The sequence below is a fragment of the Podarcis cretensis genome (assembly GCF_951804945.1).
Source record: "Podarcis cretensis genome assembly, chromosome: 1".
Taxonomy (NCBI): domain Eukaryota; kingdom Metazoa; phylum Chordata; class Lepidosauria; order Squamata; family Lacertidae; genus Podarcis; species Podarcis cretensis.
Window position 1 is genome coordinate 22,384,219 of NC_137170.1, and position 23,453 is coordinate 22,407,671.

General features: G+C 41.0%; 1 protein-coding gene and 1 long non-coding RNA gene across 3 annotated transcripts in view; one reads left to right on the forward strand and one right to left on the reverse strand.

Moving 5' to 3' along the window:
- The first annotated feature begins 89 nt into the window (after positions 1 to 89).
- The window catches only part of LOC307200780, a 189,086-nt gene continuing 165,722 nt past the window's right edge, over positions 90 to 23,453 (forward strand). Inside the window, exon 1 of one of the 2 annotated variants that reach the window (XR_013832423.1) lies at positions 90 to 5,997. This is a non-coding gene — a long non-coding RNA (uncharacterized lncRNA). The remainder of the gene's footprint in view (positions 5,998 to 23,453) is intronic. The other variant, XR_013832424.1, reaches the window with a different exon arrangement.
- On the reverse strand, positions 8,424 to 16,174 carry LOC307200312 (cytochrome P450 2C19-like). Its single transcript, XM_079948838.1, has 9 exons — positions 15,973 to 16,174; positions 14,263 to 14,425; positions 13,373 to 13,522; positions 12,565 to 12,725; positions 11,311 to 11,487; positions 10,811 to 10,952; positions 9,684 to 9,871; positions 9,056 to 9,197; positions 8,424 to 8,715 (listed from the first exon to the last, which is right to left on the reverse strand). Exons 1-9 carry the CDS (start codon positions 16,153 to 16,155, stop codon positions 8,534 to 8,536), a joined length of 1,488 nt encoding a protein of 495 aa, XP_079804964.1. The 5' UTR covers positions 16,156 to 16,174; the 3' UTR covers positions 8,424 to 8,533.

Sequence of the window (23,453 nt, forward strand, 5' to 3'; positions counted from 1 at the left end):
ATAATCAAACAATCAAATAATCACACATTCAAAATAATCATTATAAAAATTAATTAAAATCAAATTAACGGCAACCGATTAAGCAAGATTCTGTGCAGGTTGCCAGAGGAGGGGGTCAGGCTGCGCCCTGACCAAAGGCCTGGTGGAACAACTCTGTCTTGCAGGCCCTGCGGAAAGATGTCAGGTCCCGCAGGGCCCTGGTCTCTTGTGACAGAGCGTTCCACCAGATTGGAGCCACCTTATCCAATAATACAGCGGAAACGGGGATGCCATCCAAAAATAAACAAGGGAAATTATTTCACGAAATGGTATTTTGATAGGTCTCATAAACCAACACTAGGTGGTGGTAAAGCACCACATTTCTATTGGTAACTTCAAAGCAGCATCCTAGACGGTCAGGCTTGGTGTTATCCCTATTTTATTAGTTAGTATTTTTATTTGGAACTCCCTGAATAAGGCCAGGGGAGAGAGGAACGCCGAACATAGCCCGCTCTTTAACCCAATTCCTCTTTCTTTCATGAAAACAGTGGCCACTTTACCTCAGGAAACAGGGAGAAGATGGAGATAATCATAATACTGGCCACCTTGCAAGGTGGTTCTTTAAGGATTTGAAGAGAAAGTGCTGAAGCAATGCATGTGGCTCAGTATCTAATATTGCTGTTATCTGAAGACTTGGGACTTTTCCTCACATACCATTCATAGTGGAATAGTTGCTGTTTTGATCCGATATTTTTTAAGAGTGAATGTGTAGCTGACTGTCATCACCTCACGTGTCATTATTATTAGAGAGTCAATGCGAGGTTTTCCTTTCCACACCAATAGTAAGTTGAGGTTGAATTTAGAAATGTTCCATGGCTGTAGTCACACCCCTGACACCCCCTTATGTTCCCTCAGCCAGTAAATGCATTCCTTTCTTCTTTTTTAAATAGTAAATTTTATTAGTATTTTCCACACAACAACAACAAAAGAAAAATAACAATACACAAAAGACAAAAACAAGCATATAAAAAAAAATCCAAATCTTACAAATTAAGAATATAAACACTAAAAAGGAAAACAAACATTGACTTCCACCAATCCCACAGCACCTCCTTTACCTCTCATTGTATCTTCCTGTTTTCCTTATCTCTATCCTAGCATCTAGATATAAATCCCTATTTCTTATCCTTTCACTTCACAAGGTTATTCCAAACTCAGCCAGATTTCTGTCCTCGAACCTTGGCTTTTAAGGTATTCATTTAGGCACTCCCATTCCTTTTTCACTTCACTTTTTGGTTTTTATCTTATTATATCTGTCAATTTGGCTAATTCTAAATATTCTGAAAGCTTACATAACCATTCTCCCCTAAGGGATAACTGATTCCCTTTCCAATACCTAGCCACCAGGATTCTTGCTGCAGACGTCGCATATAGTTTTGTCTTTTGGAATGTCGTTTAAAATTCCTAAAAGGAATGCCTCTGGCCTTTTACTATATGGTATTCTTAGTATTTTCTTTATTCTTTTTTAAGTTTCTGGCATTTGTAGAACCTGAGAAGCCAACCTGCTCCCAGCTTTCGGGACCTATTTGCACTATACATATGATTAGCTGCAGCTGCTTGCTGAGATTTCATTTTGTGATAAACCTGAGTTTACCTCTGCATAATATGTCAAACGGCTTGTCTACCTCAGTTTAAATAATTGACTGAACAAACGTTTAAAGCAAAGGAGGGGTTGCATGTTGTCAAATTTATTTCTGGTTATGAAGAGAGAGCTTCTCCCTACAGGAAGAGCTGGGATTAATTGATGTTTTGTTACATTTATATCCATCTTTTCTTCCAAGGAACCTGTTTTATTCCCTCCACAGCCTTGTGAGGCAGGTTAGGCTAACAAAAAGTGGTTTTCCCAAGTGGTTTTCTCCAGGGCTGAATGGGCAACTCAAATCCTCCCAGTCCTAATCCAGCACACAAACCACTACACCATATATCCTGTTTTTATGAGTTACTGTAGTTTCCTCCTCAGGGGGGAGGGGGACCACTGACTGCTAATGTAATTGGGTGTGAGATTTATGACACTGATAATAAGCTTCACCAACCTCTTCTATTTATCACTCAAACATGAATATTAACTGCCACTGTCATCAAGTAATTAATGAGATTAGGTCAACACATTTAAGACCTCGGCTGCATTTGTAAAACCAGTCATCAGAATCTTTTAAAAATTATAATACAGCATTTAAAAATTAAATTGCAGGTCTTTGTGGCTTCATGGCTATAACTCTCTTGCTCACTCTCTTGGGGTTAAGTTTCTGTATGAGAGGAGATAACGGCTTAGATTTCTTAAAGAGTCCTACTTTAGGCTAATAGTGGGGGTTTTTAGGACACAGGGTTGTAGGGTTTCATGGCTCCAGGCTAAGCCAACCCTAAGAAAGGATCTTGCAGAGCTGAAAAATCTTCAGAAAAGGGCAACCAAAATGATTTGAGGCTATTAGCAAGTTAACTATGAGGAAAGGTTGTAGCATGTGAGACTTTTGTTCACAGAAAAGACAAGTAAGAGGCGTATAAGATTATACATGGTGTGTAGAAAGGGAATAGGTAAAAGCTTTTCTCTTTCATAACACTAGAACTTGTGCACATCCATTGAAGCTGAGTGTTGCATACCCGCCAATATTTCTCCAGTGAAAATAGGGACTATTTTACTATTTATACCCTGCCCACCTGACTGGTTGGCCTCAGCCACTCTGGGCGGCTTCCAACAGGGCTGCCTTCAGATGGCTGGGGGGGGGGGGAGGTGTTGGACAACAGCATTCCCTCCAACATTTCTCTAAAGAAATAGGGGCGTACAAAGGAAAAGGGGGACATTCTGGGATCAAATAAGAAACCAGGGTGGCTTTGGTAAATCTGGGACAGTTCCTGGAAAATAGGGGCACATAACTATCTCCCATAGCTGTCAACTTTTCCCTTTTCTTGTGAGGAATCCTATTCGGAATAAGGGAATTTTCCTGAAAAAAAGGGAAACATTGACAGCTATGCTATCCCCACCCCCGACAAAAGTACATGCAAACGAATTGAAAAAGACTCTTATGAATTGAAAGTGGAGATGAAAAATGTAACCCCCCCCCCGTTTTTGTTAGTTTTGTAGCAAGGGAACATATTTTATAAAAATTATTTAATAAAACAATAACTGTGGGATTTGCTCCCAGAGGTGGTAGTGATACCATAGGTATTAACTTTGGAGGGAGGGCTGTGGGGCTTAAGCCCACTCCATATTCCTCTGGAGGGGCTGAGCTCCCCTCAGGTAGCAGGCAGGGCCAGGAAACTGACAAGTTCGCAGGTTCGCAGGTGCAGCACAGGGCCGTCCCATCTCTCTGTTGTGTCGCACCACACTTTCCATGCTTCTTTGGGAGACTTTATTCCTGTTTGCCGGCACTTCTTTGTGTTTATAAAGAATTTATACCCTGCCATGAAGGGCCGATAACCCGGCTGGCTCTACAAACTTCCTTGGGAGTGACAGGCTGCAAGGCCTCAGGCTGGGCCCAACGGATTGCAAAGCCGTGAAGGAAACTGAGCCTGGTAAGCTGACAGCCTCCCTAATATTAAATAGAAACAAAAGCTTCAATGCATTTAATAGGGACAAAAACCATCGCCCCCCCCCTCCCAGAGTTGGGGGTGTCTGTCTGTCACCATGAAAAACAACGAGTCTGAGGGAATTTTAAGGACTGTCTTTATATAAAGCGTAAGCGTTTGTAGGCCGGAGACTTCAGATTAGATAATTTAAATAATAACAGTTTTACAACAATCAAAGAATCAAACCATCAATTGTTATTCATTTTAGTCTAAATGGAGCCATACGCCATGCTTCTTGTATTTTTGAACGTAATCACTATCTGTAACCTTAAATTGAATGGCCACAAAGTTGAGTTGACTACATATTATCAGTGATTTTTTTTCTAAAGAAATGTTTTGGGGTACTTTCATTTTGACTCAAGCAAAATCACCATTTTATAGTTCAAATCCGGAAAAATAAAAGCAGTAAATGGACAAAAAGGTCGCCATCGGAGGTAGCAACGGAACTGCTGATTCACCGTGCTAGAGAAGAAATTAAATATTTTAATTTTTTTAGTTCTTCTCCCGTTAGATTCACAAAATGTTTAGGGGTATGCCTACCCCTGCGTTCCCCCCAGAAAAAAGCACTGTATATTATTATTAATATTAATACTATGTTGTTGTTGCCACCTATTCTGCATCTGAGGAAGTATGCCCTAGCAAATCTTACTCCCTTTACAAATAAATACAGTTAAGTCTTTAAATTGCCACAGACCTCCTCCTATTTTTATATACAACTTAGATAAAAAGAAGCAACTTAAAAGTGTGGGCATGGGAGAGGGTTTTCGTCAGCTAATATAAGCTTGTTCAGTGGGGCAGTTTGAGACAAAATACTACACTTTAATCCTGTGTGGAAGTGGTCTATAAATGTCTGTAAATTCTGGATTGCTTGCATTGTTACATCATAAGCAGCAGGTCATCCTTAGATTAGATGTGTCAGGGGAATCAGTAGTGAAAGTACAGGTTTGCCACTGATCATACAAACAAATACAAATGCTGTGGGATGGGGAGGGGAAGAGGATTAAGGGCATTTGGGGCTAGGGAGGAATACAGAAGTTTGGGGGCATGTGAGGAAGGGGGAGGATGCATAGGGGAGGTGGGGAGACAGGGGGCTGTTTGATTTTGTTGTAAAATTCCAAAAATAAATAACAAAAAGTTGTTTGCATTGCTAATTAAAAGTAAAAGGTTGTGTTTCTGCTGTCTGGATGTCATTTGCTAAAACCAAATGTGTTTTAAAAATTGAACCTATACAGCAGAAATACGCACCACTGTGTTCAATGGTGCTTACTCCCAGCCATGCACAGAACTGCAGTCATGTGCCATAAATTTAATCATAAGATTTTATTAGTAATTTGTTTTAAATGTCTGTGTTTTTAAGGTGGAGGGATTTTTTAAAGCAATGTGTTAGAAAAGCAAGATATTTAAATCCTGGTGGCCTGACTCTGGATTTCATTATGGAGCTGTCATTGATGCACTACACAGTTAGGAATAGCCCTCAAATGTTGCTGGGAACTGCAAATGAGGAGGAGAGCACTGTAGCGCTCAGTTGCTCCTTGAGGGCTTCTCATAGGCGTCTGGTTGGCCACAGTGAGAATAGGATGTTGGATAAAATAATAAAATTGCTGTACTTGCATAATCATTACAAGTGACAGTATTCAGTTTGTCATAGTATTATTTATTTAGCTCTGGGAGGGTGAAGGACATCTATAAAGCCATTCCATTTCACAAACAGGTAAAAAAATACATACATCTGGATGTGCTCTTATTCTCCAGAAGACGTGGAGCAGTAGTTTTCTATGCTCGTGAAACCAGCACACTTCTCCAAACTTTGGTTTGGAGAAGACCTTCAGGAGTTTCAAAGCGGACAGAGGACATGCATTTCAAGACCCGAATTCTTCTCCAGCTTGAATTAAAATCAGAGACAAGTTCCTTCCTCTTGCCCCTTCCATTCAGTGCAATGGAGAAACATTACTTCACTATTTTGAATAGGAGCATAACTGAGAGGGTGGAGGAACCCAAAACAAAAAATCTGAATACAGAAGAGGAAGACCATTCTTCCTTGGTTAACTTCATAGGTGGACTTCCCCTCACCAATTTTGCCCATGCGGCCTCTGCATTTGTACTAGGGAAACATTTTTCTGTTACACTGAATGGGAGCAGGGCTGAAGGAAGGCTGAGAGGAAAGAAATTCTGACAATTCTTTGAATGTTTTCCCTCTCCAACTCCTCCTGGAGATTTTCAGTCCTCCCTTGGAGAATATTCAGTGAAATGACCTTCCTTATTTTACCACCCACAAAGTAAGTGGAGAATTTGAGGGACGGCCATTTTCACTCTGTTCTAGATTTTTAAAGACAGTGAGAGCCTCAGTTGGGCTCAGGAGGAAAAAAAAAGTTTTCTCATCCAAGTTCATCCAAGGTGGGCTTGGGAGATCTTGCCCATCTATGCTCTGTGCATAGGCAAAAAGTGAAAGTTATTTTTAGACAGTTTGTTCTAGCACCGGGAGACTCCAAACTGAGTTTATTGGAATATCTTTCCAAATACAATTGTCTGCCTGTGCTTTATTATTAGCATTGACACATCTGCCAATCTCAGTGTACAGATCTATAGAAGGGTTACCAAAAAAGCTTATGCTGTCACTCAGTTAAACAACTTTGCTGTATCTTGGGTAGGACATGCAAGGGAATCAAAAGGTCATCTCAGACAGGGGCCTTGACCCACCCAGCTTCTACAGCCTGCAGCACTTCAACCCACCAAGTCAAGGTTGGAGATTTTGCTGCTGGACTGCAGCTTCCATTATCTCCAGCCACCTAGCCAATGAAATGGGACTATGGGAGTTGTCCCAACTGAGCCCTCATGGCAAGAATGGGGAACCTGCAGCCCTTCAAATATTCCTGGACTCCAGCCCCCATCTGCCCCAGCCAACATCAGGGGTGATGGGCGCAAGAGTCCAGCTACCATTGAGGGTCACCAGTTCCTCAGTGGTTGACTCAGTTCCTTCCACTCTGATTGGCTTCATTTAGCACAAAGAGTAACAAGACTTCTTCTCACCCATCACTCTCATGCAGTGGCGGAGGAAGGGGCTGCTGGGGTGCAGTTTGCCTCAGATGTCATCACTGAGGGTGTGTGTGTGACAAAATGAGTTTTTTAAAAATTGTGCTTACGAAACTTTTTAGGAGTGAGGTGGTGGCTTAGGCACCTGCAGGTTCCACGCTGCCTGAAACAGCAGCATGGGACTTTCGTCTGCCTACTGCCTCTCCCTCAGACGCCCTACAGCTGAGGGGGAGGCAGCGAAGAGGCTCCAAGTGTTGGAGAGCCTTGCCCTGCCCAGATGGGTGGCTCGACACGCCCCATAGCTACTCGGCTGCACACATATGCACATGAAGGGGCAAGAAAGATAAGAATGGGTTTTTTTGTGTGTGACTAATTTCTTAATCCTGTTATTTGCCCGTTGCAATAATGTCTTCAACGTGGAAATCGTTATACAAAATATGGATTAAATATAAAGGAATATTGGAGCCCAAGATACCCCTGTGCTCGTCACCCACAGAAGCCATGGCAGTTAAAAAAGAAATATGAAAGGGGAATGGCCAACATCAGTTTTAGAAGTAGATAAGGATAAGCCAACATTGAAGCAATATGAGGAAATTAAAAACTCACTAACAGACTGGCTACAATATTTCCAGCTACACCAAAGACTAGCTATAGATTCAATACAAGGAATTGCAAAGGAAACATCTAGATTTGAATCAATACTTAACAAAAAGAAAATTATTTCACAAGTGTATGATTATCTTCTGGAATGGGAAACAAAAGAAGAACAGTCATGGTTAAATGGGCACACGACTTCGGGCATAATATACTTATGGAACAATGGGTGAGATTATGGACGGCAGACATTGAATTCACAGCATGCTATAATCTCAGGGAATATACCATAAAATGGTATATAGATGGCATCTTACCCGCAAAAAGCTTGCTAAAATGTATAAAGGAAAAACATCAACCTGTTGGAGATGTAAAAAAGAGGAAGGATCATACTCTCATATGTGGTGGACCTGTGTAGCCATTGGCAAATACTGGAATGACATTTATAATGAGTTTAAGAAACTATTTAAAATTACTTTAAAAAAAAACAAACCCCAGAGATTTTCCTACTTGGTATATTACCATCAGAAATTAAAAAAGATATAAGATCCTTGTTTATGTATGGTATAACAGCAGCTAGGACCCTTATAGCAAGGAATTGGAAAAATGAAATGCTCCCAGAGATTACAGATTGGCAGATGTTCATGTTAGAATATCTACAATTAGGAAAACTGACGGGATCAGTTTGAGGAATATCGAAACAAAAAACAACTAGAGAACCGATAATATTTAAGAATTATATAAAACTTTATTGTACAAATAATTCCATATTAGCAGAAATTGAGTGATATTTGTAAAGAAAAAAATCAAAGGAATGTATACAAAACAGAAAGAAATGATATTATACAATGTAAACCTGTGTAAGAAAGAATGTTATATCAAACAGTATAATGAGAAGGATGGGAAGGATCGTGCCGATGATTACTTTTACTATGTAAATAACTGTCTTCTTCTTCTTCTTTTGATTTCTTTATTTCTTATCTTTGTTACTTCTTTATTTTTTATTTTTTATTGCTTTATAAATTTTCTATTTTATATAATTTTCTCTTTTTTACCTGTTAAGAGATAGTACATAATGTCTGTATAGACATGCAATTTTTTTAATCAATAAAGAGATGAATTTTTTTACAAAATGTCTTCAATGTGCAATAGTCTCTAGCAAGATCCCCAAAGTAACAGTTCCACAACTAGTCAGGTAAAAAGATAAGACTCCACACATGAGGAGATATTGTGTTACGGATTTTTTGAACAAAGATTTGCCAGGCTGCAACTTTTCCACATGTGCAGCCCTCCTGAGGCAGGCTTTTCAGCGAGGGACAATGCAGAGCTGATAGGGCCGAGGGCAGTTGGTTACGCCGCTCAACACCGGTGTGAGATCGATGTCTTTGGGGTCAATGATGGACTTCAGAGTGAAGTTCTGTAATATGGTGGTCAAGAACAAGAAGATCTCCATGCGGGCCTGACCTTCCCCCACACATATCCGCTTCCCTGCAAAGGAAACCCAAAGTGTAAGATGCATAACAACCACTTTGGCTGTTACGGAGAAAATGACAATCATGCCAAAGGAGCAAAGGTGCTGCTCCAGAACAGCTCCTGGGAGAGTCACTCTTTCCACCATTTCTTTTGCTTCAGCTGGCCACAGGAAAGGTGCAAGGAGTTCTGATGGACCCAAAATCCTCTGCCCCTCTCTCACAAACTGGCAGCCCTTCCAGTTTAGGCTGCAGGAGGAAGAAGGTTCCCCCTCATTCCCCGACACCAGCCAATTAGGGAGATGGGAAAGACCTGAGCTGGCCAAGGCTGCAGCCTACTGAGGAAGCAGAGCTCTTACCTGCTGAGAAAGGCATGAAATAGTCGCTCTTCCTGAAGGTGCCATCTTTGTGCAAGAAATGTCCCGGGTCAAATTCTTTGGGGTTTGGAAATTCTTTGCTGTCATGTAGCACAGATATGAGACTTGGATATATGGTAGTGCCCTGCAGAGAGTGCAAAGAAATGGGCTGGATGGCCATGACACCCAACAAAAGCATAAAATTGACACTCACAAAGGAATGGTGTGGGAAGGCACTAATAGGAAGGAAGGTACTTTGTTGATACAGAAGAAGAATGGGGCAGCTTCAGAAGGCAATAGGGTGTTTAAAATGAAGTCCAGGCCTGAAGATGCCCAGCTACACTTTAGGAATAGGGCTAAACTACTTCCCTTGCTTGTAGATAAGAAGAGAAGAAAAGCTCTGCTGGATCAGTCCAGTGGCCCCATCTGGTCCAGCATCCTGTTTTCATGGTGTCCAACCAAATGCCCATGGGAAGCCCTTCAACATTATCTAAACAAGACAGCACTCTCAATTCCTGTGGTTTCCACCCACTGGTATTCAGAAGCATGCTGCCTCTCACCATGGAGGTAGAATATAGCCATCATGGCTAGCAGCCTACTATTACTACTTGGAGCCTTGAAAAGAGCTGACCTTTGGAATGACATATTGTCTGAACGGTGTGTCTTTGAGTACTGCATGAGGGCCGCTCAGTGGGGCAATAGAGATGAACCTCTGGATCTCATGGATGACAGCATCTGTGTAAGGCATTTCCCCACGATCTGCCATGCAAGGACTTCGTGATCGGCCAATAACTCGGTCAATTTCTTCATGCACTTTCTCTGCAATGGGAAGAATGAGGTTTAACGCCAGTGCAGGAAACATTACAGAAGAAATTTAAACTCAGTGGGAATGGTTGCAAGGCACTGCACATTTTGGAGCTTTCAATTGTTTTCTGATGCCAACTTTCTACTAACTCGTCACCACAGGCGATTTATTGTAGCTTTCCTTCAGCAATCCATCTGTAAACAGGGAAACATAGTATAACTGCAATTATTTATATATTAATTTAATTTCTATCCAAAAGGAGCCCAGCGGGACAAAAGCTTATGGAATGTTATAGGAGCAAGTGATGGTCCAGCTTAGAGAGATTCCTATTGGAGGCACTATCCTGTAGTGATTCTGATCCTACCTGAGGGCCCTTTGGCCCCTGGCCCTTGTGGTTGTGCCTTTGTCTAAAGCAGTGGTGTCCAAACTTTTTTCAAAGAGGGCCAGAAAGGATGAAGTAAACCAAAGTTGTTGACCTTTTTTTTAGTATTTTACCCCTAGGAAATAACCTGCTGCTGGGGCCGGATTAAACCGACCAGCAGGCCTGATTAGGTCCCCAAAATGTACTTTGGACATGCTTGATCTAAAGGATCTGCACTGGCTGCCAGTACACTACTGAGCCAAATTCAAGTTGTTACTGTTTGCATATAAATCCTAGGGTTTGCAATATGGTCAGCCATAAGAGCTCATCCACACTTCTGTTTTTGCTGGGATTTCTAGGCACAGGTCTGTGATTGCCAGGCATGGGTCTGAGCATTTTGTCCACACACCCCCACTCTTGTCTCCAGGAAAGCCTTCTGTCTACTGCTGATGTCAGTCAGCGATGATTAACATTCAGCGATGAACAGTGGGTTTTCCTAGGGAAAGTGGCAGAACAACCATCTATTGGACCTGTGACACATAAATCTGGGAAAGAACAAGAATAATAAGTACTAATAACGCATCTGTTTTACCTTGTATCTCTGGGTATTTGAGGAGGATCATGAACCCGTATCGCAGTGTGGTGCTGGTATTCTCTGTTCCAGCCCCAAACAAGTCAACTGTGCTTATGGCCAAGTTTTCAATGGTGAAATGGGATGCACTATTACCTTCTTCCTGCAGAAACACACAACACAGTCAGTGGAGTCAACTCAATTGTTCTGAGTACAACATAACAAGAATTTAACTGTGCCACTGGCACCAGCTCCCTTCCCAAGACACATCTTATCTCAAGTCTTTTTATAGCTCATTCCTCTTGACATTCCTTGCCCAGAGGGCTAATCATTAGAAAGAACTTCCCACTTACTGCAGGAACAAGTCAGCAATGGGAAATGAATCTACTCCAATGGGGTGTGGGCAGGAATCTCTTTCCTTGGCATTCCCCACAAGAAGCTAGATGGAAGTCTGCTGGTTGGGAAGCTTCAGGAGTGGCAGGAGAACCCACGTGGAGAGTTCTGTGAGTTTTCATGATTACCTGATCCATTTTCATAAGGTAGCAGTCGATAAAATCCCGAGGTGAGTTGGGGTCCAGAGTTGCCTTGTGCTCTTCAACCTCGTCCAAAACAAACTCTCTGAGTGCCAAGTTGTTTTTCAGCACTTTATGGTGGGGCCCAGGAATGCATTTCATCAAAGAAGGAAAGAGGTTGTAGAGCTAGAAGAAACACCACAAGAGACCCATTGGCACCAACCTCAGTCAGGGTTTGTCCACACTTGGGCTTCAGTATAATGTTGGCCACTGTTGCCTTGTGTGCATTTTAACTCTGTGGTCCACACACCAGCATTTTCACTACCAATGCCTCCCAAATCTATATAGATGTTCCCCATCAGCTGTCTTATATTATTATTTTATATCTGCGGTTCGTAGACTAAAATCAAAATATAAAACCACAAAATTCACAATCAAAATAAAAACAACAACCCAGTTACCCCCCCCCCCAAACTCCACATGTTAAAAGGTATGTACTGAATGAGACCATTGTTCTCTGAAGGTCAATAGTGCCTATGCAGCAGCTCTGCTGGGTTTCATTCAGAAGTCCCATCCCTAACCAGGGATGCTACTATGGATTGACTCTGGGACGCTATATAAACAAGCCAAATGCTCTAAAACGGAGCTATGGGATTACATATATATCTCTAAATCTAGTCCCATCTGTTTCTCCTACTGAAACCAGTCCGTGTACACATCCCTGGCTTCGAATTCAGCAAGGCGCAACATTTCATAAGAAATGGCAGGATAGATATGGATTGTGACTAACATCATGTATTCACACCTTCTCAAACCATTAGTGGAAGCACACTGGATGCAGAGGCAATGGCAGTGTGCATACATCCCAAGTAATTAGTTCCAGTTACAGTATTGAGCCTGTGGGTTTTACTCGTTAAGCTTTACTTCCTATTCCACTGGGCTGCTGTTGAGTTAAGTCAAACCTTGGTTACTAGACCCAAATTAAAAATCCAAATTAAAAACAAGAACATAAGAAGAGCCTACTGAATCAGGCCAGTGGCCCATTGTGCTGTCACAGTTGCTAACCAGTTACCCATGGCAAGCCTGCAACTAGGACATTAACAGAAATATTAAGAGGCAGAGGCAGTATGGGCTATGAGAAACCTGGAAGAAAGACATTTAAACAGCAGGAAAATGGCTACAGCCAGAGGCAGTTTCTACATAAAATAAATATTCCACTTTAGACTTTGTGGAAAAGAATGCATTTAACCAGATGGCACCTACCTGTCCCCAAGGAGAGCTAAAAACCTGAAAGTTTTCACTTATTAAGCTTAGCATGGATAGCAACTTCTTGTCATTATAATCGTATCGTTTCCCAAAGATAATTGCACAAATGACATTGGAGATGGCGCAACTGAGTGAGAAGGTTGGATCCAAGGGCTTCTCTGGAAGAACAAGAAAAAAATAATTATACCCATTACAGGTTTTAGGCAATAATCTAGTCTGGAATTTCTGAGCTGCCATTTCCAGGCTCCTGGCCTCAGTGGTCAGACAGGGAGCTGCCTTTCTCACAACAATTCTGGAGGCATGGGCATCTTCAGTGGCTATGAGTGGTTTCTTCCAAGGACTTTCCAAGGTGCTTTCTTCCAGCTTCAGCCAATATATCCTTAGATAGGATAGAGTGACCATAGTGGTGTAGGCCTTGGTGAAGTCTAGACTAAAACTAGGGAATCTAAAGCACTTCAGATGCTGCTAGAGTCTAACTTCTGGACCACTGTTGACTGTTGGGGCTGAAAGCAGCTGGAATTCAACAATATCTGCGGAGCACTCTTGCAGCTGATAGAGAAGCAGCAGCCGGGCTTTAGATGGAACTGGTCTGTGTCAGCATATTACACCCCTGCTGAAAGCTATGCATTGTTTGCCAGTATATTGACAAGGTAAGTTCAGTGCATTACTAGTGTGTATGAAGCCCTCAGTGACCTAGGACCAGGTGGTGGTTAATAATCTGTTGTAATGTACCCCAGAATCTGTTGTGATGTTTAAGGGGGTCTGCTTGATAAGCCTATGTCGATGAAGGGCAGTGGCTACCCACCCTGCGTGTCCTGGAACTTTTCTAGCAGGAACTGTGCTTCCTCCTGGATCCTCTCCTCAATACTTTTCTTTCCCATGCCAAAGTTGCGCAGGGTGGTAAGGGCAAAATGTCGGAGCTGCTTCCACACCTCCCCATTGCTGAATATAATTCCTAGAAAGCAGAAGAGGAAATGGGCATAAAGGAGATGGATGGACTGAAAGAGAGAGCAGAAGAAGCAGGTTGGAAGAGCAGGATTTAAAGATAGCTTGCAGTAACTTTGAAACTCTTTCTTGGTGTGGAGAGCTTATTGATTCACAAGATCCAGGCCAGGGACTTCTGCTCACATAACTCTCACACTTACTGCCCACACCAGAATTACCCCAGACCATTATTTTTTAAGGCTAGAGACTCATTCAATCCTGCTTTAATTTTTGGTGCTTGCTCTAGACCAGAGGCGGTGCTAGCTGCTCCGGCACCTGGAGCGGCCTGCGTGGGCAGGGGTAAGCACCCCTGGGTGTAAGGCGGCGCGCGGTGGCGGGGAGCTTCCGGCGGGTGCCAGCAGCAACGCACATCCCAGGGGGGCGCCACCTGTGGCGATGTCACTCCTCTCAGGGATTGCACCCAGGGCCGCCCACACCCAGCACACCCACCTTTCTCCGCTACTGCCCTAGATATTGCTTAAGTACTTTTATGAGGTGGCTCATTTCTCTCTTAAATGGCAATGCCCAATATATAGCTATGCCATTAAAAGGCTGCTAATTATCGATTGCTACTGTCCAGTGGGAACATTAATTAGGAAAGTTTATCTCAAGATGCAATGATTTGTCTTTGTAACCTTTTTTGCTTTATTTTCATGAATAGAGGGATTTTCCTGCGTCCCCCCCCCCCACTGGTCAACCAGCATAAAATACCTAATCCCTTGTTGACATCATCAGCTAATGGCAGGCGTCCCCTGGCAGCAAATTCATCTCCACGGTCAATCAGTGCTTCTTTCACTGCATCATAGCCATGCAGCACCACAACCCGTTCTGTTCCAAAATACATTGTGAACACAGGGCCATACTTCTCACCAAACTGGAAAAAAGATAGAGAAGGACACACATCTAGGTGGGTTTGCGGGTTAGGAGAGAGTCATATAGCTGATGGAGAGCCCCGCTGCCCCCAGACTCACTATGGGCATCTGAACCACATGACTCTTAATAACATACAGAAGAGTTCTGCAGCTAAATCAGGCCGAAGCCCAACTAGTCCATGACTGTTATCACAGTGGCCAACACAGTTCTTCTGGGAAGCTCAAAAACAAGACCTCAGTGCAATAGCACGCTCCCCTCCTGCAGGTCCCTGGAACTGGTGGAGGTTCAGCATCATCACTAGCAGCTATGGGTAGCTTTATCTTCAATGAATTTTGTCTTATCAAAATTCCACAGTGAATTCCACAGTTTCAATATGCACTGTATGAAGAACTACTATCTTGCGTGTGTTGTAAATCTTCCAACACTCCGCTTTAATTGAAGACTCCAGGTTTTAGCATTACAGACCCTTAAGTGTCCCTATTTTCCAGGGACATCCCTGATTTAGAGAAGCCATCCCAGTTTGATCACAAAATGTCGTTAGGCTGTCCCTATTTTCATTGGAGAAATGTTGGAGGGTATAGAGTTATCCGACCCACTCTGAAGGCAATCCTGAATAGGGAAGTGTTTTTTTGTTTAATTTCTAATGTTTTCATTATGTTTTTATATATGTTGGAAGCTGCCCAGAGTCCCTGGGGCAACACAGTAAGGTTTGTGGGCTATAGTAAAATTATCGTTATGGAATGGGATGTCCCTACTTTCATTGGAGAAATGTTGGAGGGTATGGCATTATGAGAGTGGGGCAAAAGTGTTTTCCTGTCCACTTTCTCTATACCTTGAATATGATTATACTGCTCTGTTATGTCCCCCTCACACTTATTTTTCTAAGGGAATTCTTAAAGTACCTTCCAACCAAGCACATTCTGGGGAAAATAAAGGAGCAGCTTTTCGAAATACAAGAAGACTATGAACTCCCCACTGTCCAGCAGAGGCTAAAAATGTTCAGAGGGCAAAAATGCCCAAACCATCCATGTGTGGAGGGAGAATTGGTCCCGCCCCCGCCCTCTGTCTCTAATATAGTATGAAAATTGCACTATTGCTTTTTAAAGTTGTTTACTCAGAAGGGGGCTTTATGGCTTTTATTTTAAGCATAAAACAATAAAATGGCAATAAAACAACCCCCTTTGTGGAGTTGTGCGACCTGCTCAAAGTCCACTTCTTTTCTGTGGAGCCTTTGGGACAAGTCCCTGCTCCCCATTCCTGCTGATGTACCCAAGCGCAAGTCCGTGCCACGGAAATAACAGCGATTCTGCTATTCTTTTCCTCTGGTCTGGATGCCTCCCCTCCCTCTTTTGACTCTCCTCTGTCAAAGTGCAGAGTCGGTTGCCTTATACTCTGCAAATGTGCCCTGCACCCAGATGGTACCATCTATAAATAAACAAACTGACAATGGATTGTCCCCTTCCAAAACAGTCAGATGGAAAGAGGCTTGCAAACAGGTAACGGTCATCAACAGACAGTTGTTGAGGAAGGTGCTCATCTTTGGCTTACCTCCTGGAGAACCTGGGCCAGGTTGTTGGTCTTCAGCTGCAGAGCATTCCCTACGATGGGCAGTGAAGGTGGGCCAGGTGGCAGCTGCTTTGCATTCTCTGGCGTTCTGCTCCCGACTGCAAGGAAAACAAGGCAAGAGATACATATGATCATCAAAATGGTCACTATCCCTAGAGGCTCCATGGCACCAGCTAACAGTGACTGAAATGACTCTAGATGAATTAATTTGCTTTCCAGTTTTATATACTCTGAGGAGGTCACATACACATGGATTTTCACCAATAGGAATTCTAGGTTTCTCTGAGTAAATGAGATTAGCCATTAAGTAGATCAGGTTGTATAATGAAGAAATGAACTTCTCTGAACTTCTTTTTCTTCATCGATTATTAAGGCAATGATAACGGCATTACTGTACAGAAGGTCTGTGATGTATGACAACCAGGGGTTCAGTTTTTTCTGCCAAACATTCTAATGTGCCAAGAAAGAAGCAAACCAAGAATTCAAATCAATATAAGTTTTAATAGTGGAGGTGGTCCCTACTCACAATTCAATAGTCAATAGAAACCAAAACCAATCCATTCAAAAGTATATTTTCTAATAAAGATTACAAACTCAAATAGAGATTACAAACTCTAACAGAGATTACAAACTCAAACTCAAAGTGATATGTATAAAACAATAATTCGTTACAAAGATTTTCTCCTTTTCACTCGACAATAATATTGATCCTTATAATTTATCAGCTTGCAGATGGAGACTCAGTTTCAATCGTTAAGCAGAAGTCAGTTATGGATTGGAGACCAGGACAGGGCCCTGTTTCGATGTATTCACCTTCATCAGCTGTTAGTATCAAATATTACATGAAAATACATTTAAATTCTTACAGGACCCTGTTTTGATGTATTCACCTTCATTAGCTAGTATATTTAATAACAAGAACTCCAACTTATTAAACATTGTAATGTAGCCTTGTGGCAAATGGTTCTGCTTTTAAGGTTCCTGCAGGAGAGCTTCTTCTACACTCTGAGTGCTTGGTTGAAAGTTTCTTGCACCTCAGATGCCCACAAATGTGACAAATTGTGTCAGAAGTGTAGAGAAAACTTGTGTTAATTTTTATTTTAAAAATCAAAGGTATGTATGCCAGCTGCAGTGATCATGGAGCCCAAGAAAGTAAAATCTCTCACTGCCTGACAGAAGCCACGAAATTAAAAGATGCCTGCTTCTTGGGAGAAAAGCAATGGCAAACCTAGACAGCATCTTAAAAAGCAGAGACATCACCTTGCCAACAAAGGTCCGTATGGTTAAAGCTATGGTTTTCCCAGTAGTGATGTATGGAAGTGAGAGCTGGACCATAAAGAAGGCTGATCGCTGAAGAATTGATGCTTTTGAATTATGGTGCTGGAGGAGACTCTTGAGAGTCCAGTGGACTGCAAGAAGATCAAACCAATCCATTCTGAAGGAAATCAGCCCTGAGTTCTCACTGGAAGGACAGATCCTGAAGCTGAAGCTCCAATACTTTGGCCACCTCATGAGAAGAGAAGACTCCCTGGAAAAGACCCTGATGTTGGAAAAGATGGAGGGCACAAGGAGAAGGGGACAACAGAGGACAAGATGGTTGGATAGTGTTCTCGAAGCTACAAGCATGAGTTTGACTAAACTGCGGGAGGCAGTGGAAGACAGAAGTGCCTGGCATGCTTTGGTCCTCCTTTCCATAATTTCACCCAGTCTCTCAGTTGTATGTTATATCCAAAATCTTTAGCCCAATGAATCATAACTGACTTAACCTCCTCATCTTTCAAATGCCATTCCAACAGCAATTTATACATTTTGGACAAAATTTTAAAATCATTATTTAACATTTCTTGTTCAAATTTCGATTCCTTTTCCTCAAATCCTCTTTCTTTAAAATCTTGCCTAAACCTTTCATTGACCTGGTAATAATATAACCAATCATAAACATAATCTTTAATTTCTCCATATGGTTTCATTTTCCATTTACCATCTTCCTTACTTATTATTTTCCCATATGTTATCCATTTCCCACTCATAATGACCTTTTTCACATTCATCGCTTCTAATGGAGATAGCCAATGCAGTGTTTTTTGTTCCAATAGGTTTTTATACCTATCCCAAACCTCTATTAGAGATCTTCAAAAAATATGGTTTCCAAATCCTTTATGGACTTTCGTCTTATTATACCATAAATATGCGTGCCAACAAAATCTATTGTCATAACCTTCCAAGTCCAGCAATTCCGTATTTTCTAGTTTCATCCATTTCTTCAACCAACAGAGGCATGCTGCTTCATAATACAATTTCATAATACATAATACAATGGCAGGGCGAACCCTCCTCTTTCTTCAGCATCTGTTAATAACTTAAATTGAATTCTCGGCTTCTTACCCTGCCAGTTATATCTTGAAATTGTCTTTTGCAAATCTTTCAATATTGCACCCCCTTTAATTACAGGAATTGTCTGAAACAAAAATAACATGTTTGGTAGCACATTTATCTTTATTGCTGAAATCCTACCCCAAAATGATAACTTCAACCTCCCCCATATCTCTAGATCTCTTTTGACACTATTCCACATTGGCATATAATTATTTTGAAATAGATCAATATTTTTAGAAGTTAACCAAATTCCTAAATATTTCACTTTTTTAACAATTTCTATACCAATTTCTATAAGGCATTGCCCCACGATCTGCCATGCAAGGACTTCGTGATCGGCCAATAACTCAGAAGAAATTGAAACTCAGTGGGAGTGGTTGCCAGCCCCTGCACATTTTGGAGCTTTCAATTGTTTTCTGATGCCAACTTTCTACTAACTCGTCACCACAGGTAACTTATTGTAGCTCACCTTCAACAATCCATCTGTAAACAGAAAACATAATAACTGCAATTATTTATATATTAATTTAATTTCTATCCCAAAGGTGCCCAGCGGGACAAAAGCTTTAGGGATGTTATAAGAGCAAGTGATGGACCAGCTTAGAGAGATTCCTATTGGAGGCACTGTCCTGCAGTCATTCTGATCCTACCTGAGGGCCCTTTGGCCCCTGGCCCTTGTGGTTGTGCCCCTGGCCCTTGTGGTTTTTCAAAGAGGGCCTGATTGGCTGACCAAAGGGCCAACCAAAGTCATGGACCTTTTTTAAGGATTTTACCCCAGGAAATAAATGCCCCTGGGGCCCGATTAAACCGACCAGCAGTTCAGATTAGGTCCCCAAAATGGGCTTTGGACATGCCTGGTCTATAGGATCTGCACTGGCTGCCACTACTGAGCCAATTACACTACTGAGCCAAATTCAAGTTGTTACTGTTTGCATATAAATCCTAGGGTTTGCAATATGGTCAGCTATAAGAGTTCATACACACTTCTGTTTTTGCTGGGATTTCTAGGCACAGGTCTGTGATTACTAGGCATGGGTCTGAGCATTTTGTCCTCCCCCCCCCCACTGTTGTCTCCAGGAAAGCCTTCTGTTTACTCCTGATGTCAGTCAGCGATGATTAACATTCAGCGATAAACAGTGGGTTTTCCTAGGGAAAGTGGCAGAACAACCACCTCTTGGAGCTGTGACACATACATCTGGAAAAGAACTAGAATAATTAGTACTAATAACGCATCTGTTTTACCTTGTATCTCTGGGTATTTGAGGAGGATCATGAACCCGTATCGCAGTGTGGTGCTGGTGGTCTCTGTTCCAGCCCCAAACAAATCAACTGTGCTTATGGCCAAGTTTTCAATGGTGAAATTGGATGCACTATTACCTTTTCCCTGCAGAAACACACAACACAGTCAGTGGAGTCAACTCAATTGTTCTGAGTACAACATAACAAGAATTTAACTGCGCCACTGGGACCAGCTCCCTTCCCAAGACACATCTTATCTCAAGTCTTTTTATAGCTCATTCCTCTGGACATTCCTTGCCCTTGAACTTCCCACTTACTGCAAGAACAGGTCAGCAATGGGAAATGAATCTACTCCAATGGGGTGTGGGCAGGAATCTCTTTCCTTGGCATTCCCCACAAGAAACTGGATGGAAGTCTGCTGGCTGGGAAGCTTCAGGAGTGGCAGGAGAACCCACTTGGGGAGTTCTGTGAGTTTTCATGATTACCTGATCCATTTTCATAAGGAAGCAGTCGATAAAATTCCGAGGTGAGTTGGGGTCCAGAGTTGCCTTGTGCTCTTCAACCTCGTCCAAAAAAACTCTCTGAGTGCCAAGTTGTTTTTCAGCACTTTGTGGTGCGTCCCAGGGATGTATTTCATCAAAGAAGGGGGAAAAAAATCCAAATTCTATCAATTCCTGGAAGAAAAAGTCATAGAATATTTAGGGGGGGGGGAATTATATTATTAGGAGATTTTCATGGAGTAGTCAGTCCAAACATAGCCAGAACAATAAAGAAGAAAGAAAAGAGGCAAAACAAACTCCCAACTACATTTTTCCAATTAATAAAACTCCTGAATTTGTTTGACGCTTGGAGGTTTAAGAATCCAACAGAGAAAGAATTTACACATTATTCAGAGCCACAAAGATCGGCGGGACAAATCAACGCGATCAGGACAACAAAGGATTTATTAAATAATATTACAAAAGCAGAAATCCATCGAAGGACAATTTCAGATCACAGTGCGGTCTGGGTTAACTTTAAAGGAAAAGAAGAAAAGGTTAAAAGGTGGCAACTTAATGAGAGTATGCTAAACGATGAAAAAACTGTACAGAAGGCCAAGCAAATCTTAGAAGAATATTTTAAGTTTAATTTAAATCAAGGAGTAGATCTAGAGACGGTTTGGGATGTGGGTAAAGCCGTCACAAGAGGCTTCTTTATCCAACAAAACGCATTCCAAAGGAAAACAAAGGAGAAGAAGAAAATGGAGATCTGGGAGGAAATTAGAAAAAAGGAAAGGATCCTTTTCCAAAAACCAGATGATGAACTAATTAAGCTAAGTATAAAAATTTCACAGGTGCAATTCTCCATGATAAGAAACGAAGAGATAGAATGGAAGTTAAAATGGTTGAGACATAGAAATTTTGAGTTTGCAAATAAACCTGGCAAACTTCTGGCCTGGCAATTAAAGAAGAAAAAGGAAGATAGAATTATCAATAAAATTGAAATTGAAAACAAATGGATTCAAAAACCGAAGGAAATTAGTAAAAACTTTGCTAGTTTTTTTGGAAAACTATATAAAGAAGGTCCAGAGACTCTAGAAAAAAAATTGATTATTTGGGCAAAAATAAACTAAGGAAAAAACTGAAATCTTGAACTCACCAATAACAGCTATGGAGGTGCAACAAGCTATACAGAGATCAAAATTAGGAAAGACACCGGGCCCAGATGGTCTCCCAGCTAATTACTATAAAAAGTTAGAACAAGCATTATTTCTTCCCATGAAAGACCTAATGAATAATATTCTGGCAAATGGAAAGCTACCGAAAACCTGGAAGGACAGCTTTATTACTCTTATCCACAAACAGGGAACAGATGCCTCAAACATGGCCAATTACAGACCCATTGCACTGCTAAATAATGATTACAAGATATTCGCAGACATTCTTGCAAATAGATTAAAAATGGTGCTGAAAGAGATAATTCATAAAAATGAAACTGGATTTCTTCCCGGATGATTCATGCAATCCAATATTAGATGTGTGATTAATGTATTAGAATATTTGGATATTAAAATTGATAAACCAGCAGCTATTATGTTGGTGGACGCTGAAAAAGCTTTTGACAATGTGTCCTGGAAGTTTATGAAAAAATTAATGGAAGAAATCGGACTGGGAGAAAATATTTGTGAAGGAATAAATGCCATCTATTCGGAACAATATGCAAAATTGATCATCAATGGAAGAATTACTGAGGAGTGCAAAATAAACAAGGGAACCAGACAGGGCTGCCCATTGTCACCACTGATATTTCTCTAAGTGGTGGAAGTCTTGAACAATCAGATAAGAAAGGATCAGCTTGTTAAAGGCATCACTCTGGGAAACAAAACATATAAAATTAAAGCTTTTGCGGACGATTTACTTGTTATGACTGAAAACCCTAAAGAAAGTCTGAAAAGAGTGCTGGAATTGATTAAAGAATTTGGAGAAGTGGCAGGCTTTAAGCTGAATATAACAAAAACAAAAATGCTTGTTAAAAATGTAACCACAGAAGAAAAGGACGACTTAGAAAAAATATTTTTTTTTCTTTTTTTCCTTTTTCCAATAGATTTTTATTAAGATTTTGGAGGTTACAAAGAGAAAAATAGAAAAATTTCCATTAAAAAAAAGAAAAGAAAGAAAAGAAAGAACAAGTCAAACCTTTACATAACTTTCTTTCCTTTGCTTATTTCCTTGACCTCCTCACACCTCCCTTTTTTGTATTCTAGTTCAGTTAGATATTTCAGCAAATCCTTTCCAGCTTTGTTTTTATCCTAATAATTTATCTTAATATATTGTAATTTTACATTCTCTTCTTTCACCAATTAACAATCTATTTTTACATAATCCTTTATATCATTTCTGCTAAAACCACATTACTTCATTCCAACAGACTTAGAAAAAATATTGGGACTGAAAATCTCTTCAAAAGCAAAATACTTGGGTATTTGGATCACCCCCAAGAACATAAACTTATTTCAGGATAATTACACCAAAACTTGGTTAGAGATTAGAAAAAACTTTGTAACCTGGAGTAAACTAAAATTAACATTTCTGGGTAGGATTTCCATTATAAAGATGAATGTGCTTCCAAAATTAATCTTTTTATTTCAAATGATTCCAATACTGGGCGAAGCAGGTTGTCTCAAGATATGGCAAAGAGAAATTTCCAAATTCCCGTGGGAAGGGAAGAAATCTAGAATTAAACACTTGATCTTGATAGATATAAAAGAGAGAGGAGGCTTTTCCCTACTTTACTACGAGGCAGCCTGTTTCACCTGCCTAAAAGATTGGTGCATGTTGCAGGATCTGGACCTCTTGGACCTGGAAGGTTTTGACAACCGTTGGGGATGGCACGCCTACCTAATATATGGAAAAGCGAAAATTCATAAAAATTTTACCAACCATATAATAAGAAAGTCACTATTTGCTGTATGGGAAAAATATAAAGACCTGATGGAGCCTAAAGTCCCATGGTGGACTTCTCCAGTAGAAGCCATAGCAGTAAAATGGAAAAATACTCAGGAAAGCTGGCCAACATATAAAATACTTTTAAAAAATGAAGATAACCAAATAAAATTAAAAAACTTTGAGGAAATAAGAGAACACATTTCAGACTGGTTCCAATACCATCAGCTATTTGAAAAATTTAAATCTGACAAACAAAAGGGGTTCTCAACAGAAACTTCTCGATTCGAATCTGATCTTGTAAATTCTAAAAGAAAAACTCTTTCCAAAACTTACCGACTCCTCCTTGACTCCTGACTTGACTGGAGGTAACAGTGGCAATGGTGAGGTGGTCCCAGAATTTTGGCCATTCAACAACCATGGCCC

Bases quoted from the DNA above. Each gene is read 5' to 3' on its own strand.
- LOC307200312 (XM_079948838.1), bottom strand. From the start codon at position 16,155: ATGGAGCCTCTAGGGATAGTGACCATTTTGATGATCATATGTATCTCT. The intron at 11,488-12,564 runs GTAGGTGCCATC...TGTTTCTTCTAG, and splicing joins TTAGCTCTCCTTGGGGACAG to CTCTACAACCTCTTTCCTTC. The intron at 8,716-9,055 runs GTAAGAGCTCTG...TTTCCTTTGCAG, and splicing joins TTTCATGCCTTTCTCAGCAG to GGAAGCGGATATGTGTGGGG.